The following is a 15,040-nucleotide window of genomic DNA, read 5'->3' on the forward strand; positions in this document are numbered from 1 at the left end:
CTTGAACAAATGCAGGTATCACCTTGAAATTTTCAGGGTACCTAGGTGCCAACGTGAAAAGTTCCTCGCCGGAATTTGGTATTCATGGTACCTTTGGTTCCAGTATAGCGCATGCGCGAAATCAAAACCAGCTTAACTCGAAAACAACCTTGTCGGCACGGAAAACATCAAAGGCGAAATTCAAATTTTTAAAATATTCAAATACCAAACATTCGACCATGATCCAGGCTATCCTGAAATTTGGTACTCATGGTACCTTTGGTTTCAGCGTAGCGCATGCGCGAAGTCAAAACCAGCTAAACTCGAAAACAACCTTGTCGACACGGAAAACATCAAAAGCGAAAATTGAATTTTTGAAATATTCAAATACCAAACATTAGACCATGATCCAGGCTATCCTGAAATTTGGTACTCATGGTACCTTTGGTTCCAGCGTAGAGCACGCGCGAAGTCAAAAGCAGGTAAACTCGAAATCAACTTTGTCGGCACGGAAAACATCAAAGGCGAAATTCAAATTTTTGAAATATCCAAATACCAAACATTCGACCATGAGCCAGGCTATCCTGAAATGTATTAATTTCGGTAATAGAAGACAGATTCTTTAAGCCACAACCAATTGTGTATGTTTTCAAGCCCATTAATGTGGATTTTTCACTATTTTTCATTTTCAAATGAAAATGGCGTCCATCATTTGCCAGAAATCAAAATTCTAATTCCTACAATTTATGGGCTTTCTTTCAAGGATTCGGAAAATATAATTCCCTTGTCTGTAAGTAAAATATCAAAAAAGCCATAGCGATATTTCACATTTCAAGATGGTGGCACTTCCGGAATGGGCTACAAACTCAATTTTCTGTGAATGAATCAGAAGTGTCGTAGCTAGTACTAGTACAGAAAAAAAATTGCATGGCAATCTGACCTATATTTCGTTGGTTTTTTTTAAAACTTTGATCCTTAATTTCATCAAGGGGAGATAATTTAGAAAATTTCTAATCATATTTTTGAAGTCGCATCGGTAAGATCTACTTACATGCTAAATTTCATGAAAATCGTACAACTATTAAAGAAGTTGTCAAATTGGTCATAAATACCGGTTCGAAAATCTGAAACTGCAGATTTTAAGTAATTGTCTCAAGGTACTCAAAGAAAAATAGGTCAAATAGTCCCAAATTTACAGCATTGTAGGTCAAATGCATTCGTTAGTAAAATTCGGTGATTTCGGATTCGTAAAACGTTTTGAAAATATATTTAATCAACAGCCACCACCCATTTTTGGGGGGATAGGTAAAAGTTTCAGAAAGATCCTATGGTTAGATTCTGAGAAATCCGATTTGTGGACAAAACACAAAAAAAAAAAAATAATAATAATACTAGACCTGCAAGCAGCACTGAACCGGCTTTCAGGAATCAGACAGGAAGTGTGTCAAACAATAGCCCATTCATCGAGCTACTAAACGATACTTTACGTGTTTTAATCCAGTCACACCCGACCGTGAAATCATGATTTTTGCAAGAGCACCGATTTTAACTGGGTTTTTTTAAAAATCAAATATATTTATATGACTACGGTTTCACCAGTGCCACGTTACCCTAAACATATGTCACTTCCGGTACCAATGACACCATTAAACAGGTTTCCACATAAGCATTGCACACATCAAAGAAAATGGACGCCGAATCAACCAAATCCAGCAATATCAATTCATTTTATACATTTGTTACCTGTTAGTGTACAGTACTTCCGGTGATAATGAAAATGTTCAATTAGTTTTATGAAATCAGAAATGGCATAAGGCATCACATGGTGAAAATCTTATGTGAATTGAATAATAATTGCCACTTTTATAGACCAAAAACCTTGAAAAGTGACTTGTATAAAACCGTCTATTTCTCTGCAACCGTACAAGTTAGAAACCATTTTCTGGTATCTGTATGATCGTATGGGTTCAATCTATTTGTTGATTGGAATCAAATATCATAATTTTAAAAACATTACAAATTAGACTCATTTGAATAAAATATCTGTTTTGAAGGCTAAAAATACAGTTTTTGCCAAAATGACGTTACTTCCGGTGATAATGAAAATCTTAAATTACTTGTATGACATTGTAAATGGCATTAGGTATCACACAGTGAAAATTTTATGAAAATCGAATAATAATTGACACTTTTATAGACCAAAAACCTTGAAAAGTGACCTGTTGAAAATCGCCTATTTCTCCGCAACTGAACAAGTTAGAAACAATTTTGTGAAATCTATATGACCTTATGGATTTTATTAATATGTGAATGTAAACAAAAAATTAAAATTATTAATACATATTAAATAATTCTTGTTTGAAAAAAATATTGATTTTAAAAGTTAAAAATGCACTTTTTGACAAAATGTCGTCACTGCCGGTGTCAATTTTAAATTGTAATCAATTTGATACGACGCATAATTGCTTTTTGAATCAAATGGTGTCACTTTTGTGAAAATCTAATAATAATTGACTATTTTACAGGCAAAATAACGAAAATAGTGACTTATGCAAAATTGCCCATTTCTAGGTAACTGCTTATATTACAAACTAATTTTAACATACATTTTCTACGTATGGATTATAGCTACAAGTTTATAAAAGTTACTGTAGAAATATTTTAAAATCTGAAAAGCCTGAATGGGTTGTAAATAGGTCAATTTTACACCTTTTTTCACCTCTTAATCGAATTTGCTCGAAAATGAAATCGAAATTAAAAAAACTGTTCCCAACATTTTGTGCGCCTTTAAAGGACACACTCTTTTAGTTATATCAGTTTTTTTAAAAAATAATATTTGCTTTTGAAAAATGGTACCTAACTGTCAAAATTGTAGTTTTTGGTAAAATTAAGCCACTTCCGGTGCCGACAGATAACTCTATTGGTAACAAAAAAATGACAATTGAGACAACGGATTATATGAACTTTGTTTTATACAAATCGAGCAATAAATAATTAATCTAGGACTGAAAAACTGAATTAGCCAATGGCGACCAAGGAAAATTATTGAGACAAAAAAAAATCACATTTTTGCCCAAGTCAGATGACTCGTTAATTTTGTGTAAAACACGACTAAAAAATATTCATTAATAAAAAAGTTTTTTGTAAAAATTTAAATTTTCAAATTTCGAACGACAAAAGCCATAGATGAATGTTCGAAATTGAAAAATCTGAGATAGCCATCGTCTTGGAAAAGATTCAGGGTTTCCAAAAATGTGAATTGTTTTAAAGTAGGTAAAGAATTTGCGAAACCACGGCCGATTTTTGATTTATTGCTACCGTTCAAAATTTGGAGTTTCAAAAATACTTTATCGAGTAACCACCACATGGTTTCCCGAGAGAAAATTGAACCCCAGATCGATATCTGTTTTCGATCATGGAGAAATAGGCTCCCGCGGTAAATAGTAATAATAATAACTAGACCTGCAAGCAGCACTGAACCGGCTTTCAGGAATCAGACAGGAAGTGTGTCATACAATAGCCCATTTATCGAGCTACCACGATACTTTAGATGTTTTGATCCGGTCACACCCGACGGTGAAATCCCGATTGTTGCAAGAGCACCGATTTTTTTTACTGTCTTTTTTTTTTTAAAATATCGAATACTTATTTGACTACTTCCTGTTTACGGATCATCATCGGGATAGATTTAACAAGTGGTATGGGAACTTAATTTCCTGTACCAGAAGTTTCAGAAAGATCCATTTGACAGTTTTACCTCCCTTATACCATTAGAAGCAGATTTACAGATATAACGATTTTTCGACATTCTTTTCAAAGATTGTGGCCCTTTTGGACCATTTATACTATATTGAGGCTTTTAAATTTGGATTCACACCATAGACCACCGTTAGGACTATAAGTAACAGAAGTTTAAGAAAAGAAATAAGAGAAGTTTTCGAAATAAAAGCGTCTGAATAGGCTCCAAAAAGGAAAATAATAGATTTTCAGCGTTCCATTATATATTGCCTAACCCTCAAATTTTTACCATTTAGATCTCATAAGATTGTCCATTGTTCGAACTATCCAATGACTCTTTAGTTGTTTTGATTCGGTGAAATCTGGCGTAGTAATCACTTTTTTTCGCAAGATCTCCATTTTTTTAATTTTTACAGGTTTTTTTCTCAAAATATCCGAAATTTTTTCGACTACTTCCGTTTTTTTGATCATTGTCGGGATAGCTTTAACAAGTTGTTTGGTTACCTTACCTTCTGTACAAGAAGTTTCAGAATAATCCATTGAGCTGTTTTCCAAAGAAAGAAAATTAGAAGATCATTTTCAGTAATCTAAGGATTTTTCAACTTTTTTCCAAGACTGAGGCTCTTTTTGGACAACTTATGTTATTTCAATGCTTTTATTGTTGGACTCACGCCATAGCCCACCCATACGACTCTGCGTTAAAAAAGTTTCAGAAAAATCGGAGTTGTCGTTTTCGAGAAAAAGACGTCTAAAAAGGCTCCAAAAACGGAAAATACTAGATTTTCGGCGTACCACAAATTATTTTCTAACCATCGAAATCGTACCATTGAGATGACATATAATAGTCCATTAATGGGGCTATCCAAGGACACTTTACTTCTTTTGGTCCGGTAATATCTGACCGAGAAATCCAGCTTTTCGCAAGATCGACAATTTTTTAACCTTTTTTTTTCATTTTTTGAATACTTCCGGTATGGAGATTATTGTCGGAATAGTTTGAATAACCAGTTTGGGCAATTAAATAGCGGCAGGGCTCTGTAATGATATATTACATTATCTGATCAGATAAAATGACCCTGAGAAATCCTATGTTCAAAGGTGCCAAAAATGAAAAATGTCAAAATATCGAAAATTAAATTTCAATAACTCAATACATATTATAGATCGTTAGAATCGTAATTAGGTCAGCTATCCGAATCTGTAATCTTTTTGTAACAATTTGTTTATATAATAAAGTAATAGAGCATTTTGCACAATTTCACGATTTTTCGACTTTTTTCGATTTTCAGTCCCTTTTTTTATCGTATTCCAGACATTTCAAAGTCTTATTGGATGGCATAATTCACAAGACTATCGAATGGACTCTCGATAGAGAAAGTTAAAAAAAAGTTGCGGTTAAGATTTCGAGATACAGGCGTCCAAAAACGCCCCAAATCAGAAAATACTTGATTTTCAGCTTGTCATATTTTGCTGCTTGGTCATAGTATCCGTATAAATTGGGCATCATTCGACAGTCCATTCCTCGGGCCACTCAACGAAAGCTTAATTTGTTTAATCCATTGATATTGGACGGAGAAATCGAGTTTTTCCCCAAAACACCCATTTTTTGATTTTTTTCCGAAATATCGGACATTATTTTGACTACTTCCGGTTTCCGGACCGTTGTTGAAATTGCTTTATCCAGCGGTCTGACTATATAGCTTTATGTTCCAGGACTTTCAGAAATATCGATTTATCCTTTCCCAAAAATATAAGGGTTGGGAAATGGGCAGAAAATTCGAAAAAAATCGAAAAAAAAAGGACGATAACTCGGAATGAAACTTATATTTCTAGAATCGGATGGTCTTCAGGTATACAAAAATGTAGGTCAAATTTGAAAATTTTGAAAAATAACAAAAATTGTCTTTTAAATAAAATTTTTCATTTTTCGAACGCTAGAAGTCAGCGACGAAGTTTCGAAATTTCAAAATTTTCAACTGCTATCGTCCGACAAAAGACTCACGGTTTCTGATGATGTCATTTGTATGAAAATAGGTACAGAATTGCCGAAGCTACGGCCGTTTTTTAATTTTTTGGCACCGCACGAAATTCGGCCACTTCCGGTCTGCACAGAAGTTTCAAAAATAGTTTATCAAGTAGCCACCACATGGTTTCCCGATAGAAAATTTGGTTCCAGATCGATATCTGTTTTCGCGGAAAAAAATAATAATAATAATAATTTTAGTAATCTCAATAGGCTTTCAGACGAAAGTCTGAAAGCCTAATAATAATGAAAGCCTAATTAATCTTAACAGAAACAATAAGCTTTCATTGTTGTAAACAGAGAGGTGTGAAGGAAAGGATACAAAGGATGTTGTTCAAATCACTTTATATCACTAAAGGTTAATCCATAATGATTAAATACTCACATAGTGAGCTTTCAGAACTTAAATCAGTTAATTATGTTCATACATCAATTGACTTTGACTGCTTAAAGCGGTTACATATATTTAAAAAACCCAGAGGCAAAAGAGCTGGAAGTCGAAAAACAAAAGTTTATATCTGTTATAACTGGCAACAGACCTTATAACCCGTATGACTATCCTGCAATTCCTGTAAACTTTAATAATCTTATATGATTTAACCCAAATACAGTCTTTTGAATATTGTTGGACAAAATCTACAGATTTGAGTGTCCTGGTGATTTATCACCCCCACCTACTGCAACTAATAGATCTTCCAACAGAAAGTTTTTATCAGAATTTGAATTGCTTATATCTAAAGTTGTTCTTCTGCCTGAATCCATACTGATTTTAATTTGCACATTGACAAACCCAGTGATCCTATTGTTGCCCAATTCAATGACTTACTTTATTCCTATAATCTGGTTCAGCATGTGAATCAAGCTACACATGTAAAGGGACACATTCTTGATTTAATTATCACCAGGAATGATGACCACCTGATTGACTCAGTGGATGTATTGCCCGATATTATTTCTGACCACCATCCTGTTTATGGAATAATCAGTCGAAAGCCAGATGCTGAAACTAACTTACAAGTAACATCGCGAAAACTTAGAAACATAAATCTAGCAGACTTTTCTAGCAATCTGTCAGAATGTTTCAATAGTACACTGATTGGAGATCCAACTAAATCTGTTGAGGATTATGATACCTGCATTATCAGTGTATTGGACTGTCATGCGCCACTGAAAACTTGGAAGCAAAAATCCAATCGCCATTGTCCTTGGTACGATGATGCAATTCATAGTGAGCGCAAAATTTGTAGAAAAACCGAAAGAGTGTGGCGTAAAACCAAGTTAGAGGTTCATAACCAGATATACAGAGCAGAGTCTGCAAAGGTCATATCTATAATCAGATCTGCCAAGAATAGTTACTATAATAATAAATTATCATCTTCACAACCACGTGATTTATTTAAAATTGTTCAGTCACTTACATCCGATACAACCCGACGGCTTCCATCATCAACTGATGAACTTGGGCTTGCCGAGAGGTTTTGTTCTTTCTTCCAAACTAAAGTATCTGATATTAGGAAAGGACTAGATAGTCTGGTCGACTCCGATTCGGAGGTTGATGAACCACTTCCGTCGTTAGAGTGCAATCTAAATTTATTTACCACTGTTTCTGAAGAACAGGTCAAGAAGATTATACTTAAGAGTAAATCTGCTACATGTAATTCTGATCCTCTTCCAACCTGGCTTTTGAAAGAGGAGAAAGTATTGGAGGTTCTGCTTCCAATCATTACTGGCATTGTTAATGATTCTATAACCACTAGTAAAGATAGGTTGCCAGGCAACAAAACATACGCCCACAGCAGCTAAATCGTCCAAGCAGTCGACAAGGGTTGACACATATTTATTCTTTTGTTGGTAATTAGGGGAATTTAATAGACAATTTCATACAGATGACATTATAATTTCCGTTGTTTGAAGGTTCACAAGGTTCTAAAATCTAAAACAAGGGCCGTAACTCTGGAAGCAATCTACAGAAATTGTTCAAATTCGAAAGGCTTTTTTCGTTTTAATAATTCAAATAATGCATATGAATTTCATACAGATCGGATGATAACTTTTGTTGTTCGAAAGTTCACAAAGTTCAACAAAGTAAATCAAGGGCCATAACTCTAGACGTAATTGATGGAAATTGCTGACATTCAATAGGCTTGTTCGTCTTCATTTCACTAATTTAGGTGATAACTGAAACTCGATAGGCTTGTTCGTTTTACTAATTTAAATGATACATATAAATTTCATACAGATCGGATAATAACTTTTGTCGTTAGACTTAGAGCATTTACAAGGTACAACAAAGTGAAACAAGGGCCATAACTCACGGCGTAATTATTGGAAATTGCTGAAATTCAATAGGCTACTTCATTTCAATAATTTAAATGATGCATATCAATTTCAAACAGATCGGATGATAACTGTTGTCATTAGAGCGTTCACAATATTCAACAAAGTAAAACAAGGGCCATAACTCTAGATGTAATTAACGGAAATTGCTGAAATTCAATAGGCTTCTTTGTTTTACTAATTTTAATGACGCATATATATTTCATACAGATCGGTTGATAACTTTTGTCATTAGAGCGTTCACAAGGTGCAACAAAGTAAAACAAGGGCCATAACTCCAGAAGAAGTAACGGAAATTGCTGAAATTCAATAGGCTTATTTATTTCACTAATTTAAATGATGCATATCAATTTCAAACAGATCAGATGATAACTGTTGTCATGAGAGCGTTCACAAGATTCAACAAAGTGAAACAAGGGCCATAACTCTAGATGTAATTAACGGAAATTGCTGAAATTCAATAGGCTTCTTTGTTTTACTAATTTGAAAGATGCATATAAATTTCATACAGATCAGTTGATAACTTTTATCGTTAGAGCGTTCACAAGGTGCAACAAAATGAAACAAGGGCCATAACTCCAGAAGAAATTAACAGAAATTGCTGAAATTCAAAAGGCTTCTTCATTTCACTAATTTAAATGATGCATATCAATTTCATACAGATCGGTTGATAACTTTTGTCATTAGAGCATTCACAAGATTCAACAAAGTGAAACAAGGGCCATAACTCTAGATGTAATTAATTGCTGAAATTCAATAGGCTTCTTTGTTTTACTAATTTAAATGATGCATATAAGTTTCATACAGATCGGTTGATAACTTTTGTCTTCAGAGCGTTCACAAGGTGAAACAAGGGCCATAACTCCAGAAGAAATTAACAGAAGTTATTGAAATTAAATAGGCTTCTTCATCTCACTTATACAAACAACATATATCAATTTCAAAACAATCGGTGGATAACTTTTGTCGTTAGAGCGTTCACAAGGTGCAACAAAGTGAAACAAGGGCCATAACTCCAGAAGAAATTAACGGAAATTGCTGAAATTCAATAGGCTTCTTTGATTTACTAATTTAAATGATGCATATCAATTTCAAACAGATCGGATGATAACTGTTGTCATTAGAGCGTTCACAAGATTCAACAAAGTGAAACAAGGGCCATAACTCTAGATGTAATTAACGGAAATTGCTGAAATTCAATAGGCTTCTTCATTTCACTAATTTAAATGATGCATATCAATTTCATACAGATCGGTTGATAACTTTTGTCATTAGAGCAGTCTGTAGAGTGTAGTCTGTAGAGTGTTCACAAGAAATTGGGGACGATGGACCGACGGACGGACGGGCGACGGCAATATACGACCACATTTCCATGTGGGCGGATAAAAACAATATTGATCTGGCACTGGATAGGAATCTAGCCGTACACCTAGTACTTTTGGACCTCAGTGCTGCTTTTGATACTATAGATCATAGTATTTTATTTCAAAGGCTGGAATGTTCGGTTGGGATCTGTGGTGCCGCACTGTCATGGATAAAGTCATATCTTCAAGATAGAACATAAAAGGTACAAATAAACAGGTCTGTGTCTCAACCCTGTGCTGTTAGGATAGGTGTTCCACAAGGATCTGTATTGGGACCTCTACTTTTTCTTCTATACATTCTTCCGATTGGTCAAATCATAGGAAGACATGGGGTACAAAACCACAGCTTTGCTGATGACACCCAAATATATGACTATTTTCAACACAACAACTATCTTGCTTCCAAGGATTCTATCAGTAGACTTGAGTCTTGTCTTAATGACATTCGAGGATGGATGACCAGAAATAGGCTAAAACTTAACGATGACAAATCCGAATTTCTTATCATATCATCAAAATCACAATCCAGTAAATTGTTTAAAGCGGATTCCATTCAGATCGGTGATTGCTCTATATCTCCCAAGAAGCAGGCTAAAAATCTGAGCTATGTTACTGATGAATTTATGTCCCCAGTTCCCCAAATCAATAGTATCATACGGAAAATGCATCATCAAATGAGAGCTATTTCGAGAATACGCTCTAATCTTAATACTGATGCTTGGCAGAGTGTTTTAGAGCATTAGTAACATCGCACATGGACTATGCAAATTCTCTTCTATTAGGAGCACCAGAAACAGCTTTAAACAGACTACAAATAGCGCAAAGCAATGCTGCACGTCTTATAACTAAAACACGAAAATTTGATCATATATCAGTTCCAGAAACTCTATTGGCTTCCAGTTCGAGTGAGGGTTCAATTTAAAGCTCTTGTGAATGTGTTTAAATCAATTTATTCTGACACCGCACCCAGTTATTTAAAAGAACTCTTTGATTTCTATACTCCCCGGCGATCCAACCTTCGTTCTTCAAGTGATCGTAGCATATTGAGGATCCCCAAATATAATAAGCGTTCTGGTGAATATGCTTTCTCCGTCAGAGCAGCTAAAATGTGGAATGATCTTCCAAAAACTCTTAGAGAGTCCTCTTCCATCCAGAGCTTTAAGACTAACTTAAAAACATACTTATTTCAAAAATGTTTTTGAACTGTTTTGTTGTGAATGCGCTTAGAAACACTCATGTGTAATGGAGCGCTATATAAATCGAACAATAATAATAATAATAATAATAATAATATGAAAGCTTAATAATCTTAACAAAAACAATAGTGTTTCACACAAACTACGCAGTGTGAAACCCTAATAAAAGTGAAACAAGGGCCATAACTCTTGACGTAATAAACAGGAATTGCTGAAATTCAATAGGCTTCTTTGTTTCAGCAATCTAAATAATGCATATAAATTTCAGAAAGATCGGATTATAACTTTTGACGTTAGAGCGTTCACAAAGATGAATAAAGTGAAACAAGGGTCATAACTCTAGACGTATTAAACGGAAATTGCCGAAATTCAAAAGACTTCTTCGTTTCAGTAATCTAAATAATGCATATAAATTTCAGAAAGATCGGATGATAACTTTTGGCGTTAGAGCGTTCACAAGGGCCATAACTCTAAAAGTTCACAAGGGCCATAACTCTAAAAGTAATACACGGAAATTGCTGAAATTCAATAGGCTTCTTTGTTTCCCTAATTTAAATATTGCATATAAATTTCACAACGATCGTATGTTAACTTTTGGCATTAGAGAGTTCACAAGGTTCAACAAAGTTATAAACGGAAATTATTGAAATTAAATAGGCTTTTCATCCCACTAATGTAAACAACATATATCAATTTTAAAACAATTGGATGATAACTTTTGGTGTTAGAGTGTTCACAAGAAATTGTGATCGATGGACGGCCGGCGACAGACGGACGGACGGCGACAGACGGGCGGACGGCGGCAACGGCAATATACGTCCACATTTCAATGTGGGCTTATACAAAGTAATGTTTTACCAAGCTCTAAGAAAATCATCATTTAAATCAATATGAACTGATTTCCCGCCAATTTTACCCCCCCCCATACACGCACACCTGCTACCCCACCCCACCTCCCCACAAATCAAAACAGTTGTCCAGGGGCATCATATACACTTCTTTAGAGATGGACAGTCCTAGAAATTTATGTTTTAGTAATATATAACATGATCATCATTTATATCAACATAATGACATTTCTCCCAAATTGTAGACATTGGACCCCACATATCTCGAAAACGCCCCCTCAAACACCTGATCACCACCCAGATTCGTAATCTACGCAAAAAAACTGGTCTAGAAAAACTTGGTCTCATAAATTCACAGCTCGGGTTGTTTTTATGTCATATATGTTCTTATTTCATATATTATATGTTTTTATGTCATATTATATATCTTTTATGTCATATATGTTTTTTTATGTCATATATGTTTTTATTTCGTATTATATGTTTTTAATGTCATTATATGTTTTCATGTCATATATGTTTTTGTACTACGCAGAAAAGTGGTTGGAGCTCTGTAACGAAAGGTTGCAAACTTCTGAATATAGTGGAATGCTGAATATCAATAAGGTTTATTCTGTCATGTCCCGAATGCTTCACACTTAATTTCACAATTTATTGACAACTGTACCCTCTATCGCGTTAACAAAATGTTCACAAAAAAGAGAGGTAACTCCAGAACAAGAGGTCACAAAGAGCTGAAAATCGATAGGGTTCGTCCTCTCATTACCCTAATGCTTCATCAGGCCCGGCGGAGTAGGGGGGCTAGGGGGGGTTTTAGCCTCCCAAATATTTTGGCCGCAAGTACCCTTTTCTCCAGGTTGTTGCATGCAAGTAACTATTCTATTAAAAACAAAAAGGCTTGAATTTAACATAGAAGTGGGTAGAAGTGAGACTTCTAGAATGTAGACTTTCAGGAGAAGAACCCCTGCTATGCTCTATACGGTTCCCAGGGTTAAGAGACCCGTGGTTGCGAGGGTCGCGAATAGATAACTATTTCAAGTCCATCTCATGTCTGTTATATCTGTGTCATATTAGGTAATTAGAAAAACGACGGGATAGAGTTTTATTTATACTCTTTCCCTTATCCATCAAATAATTCTATGGCCAGTTGAAACAAGCGGTTGCCATGCAAGGTGAGTTAGGGTAAGGGCTAGATCTTTGGTTAGGGTTTGCGCTAGTCGTGTTAACATCACGTGACATTGGCAAAATCTGCACGTGGCCTTAATATTTAGATCTAAACTCAATATTATATGCTTTTAGGGGAGCGGCCATTTTGTCGGGCAGTTCGGTCTCATTTTCAGGAAATGTGAACTCAACCGTAATTATGGTGTAACGGTGATATATTCGAATGCCTTTTAAATCGGATAAAAATTGTAACCTCTAGAGGGACCACAAGCTAAAAACGCTATTCTTCGTACAATCAGGGGCTATAATCCAGAAAGTTACAATCAGATATGCGCGAATATGCGAAAGGAACCAAACATACCAATTTCAAAAGAAACTGAGATCTTTGGGAGATAGACCTATATTTCAAGTTTCGCCAATTTCGAATAAAAAACTTTGACCTGCTATAATTGAATGTTTTTTTTACAATCAAATAAAAACTGTTTCTTCTACTGGGTCCACGGTTCCTAAAATCAGGGGCCATAATCCAGGAAGTGACGGACCTATATACGCCAATATCGAAAGGACCGGAGATCTTTCAGTATACATGTACATTGTAAATTTCATAATGCATTATGCATATATTTGTCAAGTTCAGCATCACAGGATTAAACCACCATAGATTGTGTTTTTATGGTAAAGCCCTGTTTATACAGAGTGTGAACTCGAATGCGTCCATCGGCTTTCGTGATGGCTTGTCTTTTTCTAGCTGTGAGAGATAAATTTTGTCATTTGCTATCATGGCTTAGGTGGAATCAGACAGACATGATCTTGGCACTGTATTTGTACATAAAACATCGAAGGAAGAGAAAGAGGTGAATATCAGTGCATGAAATTTTACAGAGAAGAATCACATTCCTTTCGATTTCAATGATCATTTCTTCGGTCTTGTCCATTCTGCTTTTTGGGGGGGGGGGGGATGTCCGAATGGTCAGCACGAACGCGCTGTATCATGAGGCCTGTCATTGAGTCAACTGGCGTGGTTTCGAATCCCCAGTTGTACGTGACAAGGAGTAGGGTTGCCTGTCCAACCTCGTGGGTTTTCTCCGGGTCCTCTGGTTTCTTCCCACTGGCACTGCTAAAGACCCCTATGCGCAAGCGAATTATTGAAATAAAATTAAAACCATATATTAGTCCCAAAATGACCTAGTCTGTGTCGAGTGGACGTTAAACCCCATTTCTCTCACTCTCCATTCACAGAGAGAGAGAGAAATGGGGTTTAACGTCCACTCGACACAACTAGGTCATTTCGGGACTAACATATGGTTTAATTTTATTTCAATAATTCATTTGCGCATATAGGGGTCTTTAGCAGTGGGAGGAAACCGGATCTGCTTTTACAAGAAGACTGTGAATATTGCACACTAGTGGGAACGATCAGGCCTAGTGGTTTCTATTCGTGGAAATGATGTCATGGGAAGTGCCCGCTGATTGGTTCATTGCAAAAAAGTTTGCGCGAACTTCTGAAAAATTCGCTCGGGAAGAAATAAAGGCGGTCATTCGCGTGCACCAATATTTGTTCGGGTTCGCGCTCTGCATGAACGGGGCCTCTTAAAATGACTAGAGCATTCCAGGACGAAAAGCCGCGTTCGCGCTCTGTATAAACCCCCCTTAAGGGAGTTAAAAATGAAATAAAATTTCACTTCATTGCTGAGTATTTTTTTTAGCCAGTAATCGCTTAGAAAGTGTCTCCGACGATCTAGATCCCCAAGCGCTTCCGGGGCCTAGGCGGCCCCTTGAGCCTCGCCTAAGGACCTAGGATGGTAGCCCCCCCAATCAAGAATTGCTTCCGCGGCCCTGTTCATATGTACACTAAATTTTAAAACAATCTGTTAAATATAACACATGTGGACAATGGATGGGTGGCTAGATAGGTATAAAAGTTACCCACTGATAATGAGTGAAACCAAATACATAAACGTACCTCTAAACTGAATATCACTGTTATCTGTAGTTCCTGAATTTTTTCTGGTTTGCCTCAATTTGACTAAAATGTAATTATGATAAAATGATAAAGATAGGTTGCTAGGCAACAAAACATATGCCCACAGCAGCTAAGCCATAGGAGTAGTAGATATTTTTTTAAAAAGTTGGAAATACCACCGGAATTCATTCACTTGACGCTTTCAAGTCAATATTATCAAAAGTTTTTAACATAAATACAGTACCAAATTTACAAACATCATTTCATCAGCTAATACAAACATAGATCCAATCATAAGGTCCATGATCTAATTATAGCCATGAAGACTTGCTAAAAATAATGGTCTATGTTGTTTATTACAATTTTGATTTCCAGTATATTAATTATGATATTTTATTTAAATTAAGAGTATTTACATGAAGGAGGCA

At 35.5% G+C, this 15,040-nt stretch overlaps 1 protein-coding gene across 1 annotated transcript in view; it reads right to left on the bottom strand.

Moving 5' to 3' along the window:
• Window positions 1-15,040, bottom strand: part of LOC126821486 (AT-rich interactive domain-containing protein 4B) — a 338,016-nt gene that overhangs the window by 78,424 nt on the left and 244,552 nt on the right. The window contains exon 19 of the mRNA XM_056101477.1: window positions 14,613-14,675. Within this exon, the coding sequence (XP_055957452.1) occupies window positions 14,613-14,675 (63 nt within the window). The remainder of the gene's footprint in view (window positions 1-14,612; window positions 14,676-15,040) is intronic.

The sequence above is a fragment of the Patella vulgata genome, chromosome 5 (assembly GCF_932274485.2).
Source record: "Patella vulgata chromosome 5, xgPatVulg1.2, whole genome shotgun sequence".
Classification (NCBI taxonomy): domain Eukaryota; kingdom Metazoa; phylum Mollusca; class Gastropoda; family Patellidae; genus Patella; species Patella vulgata.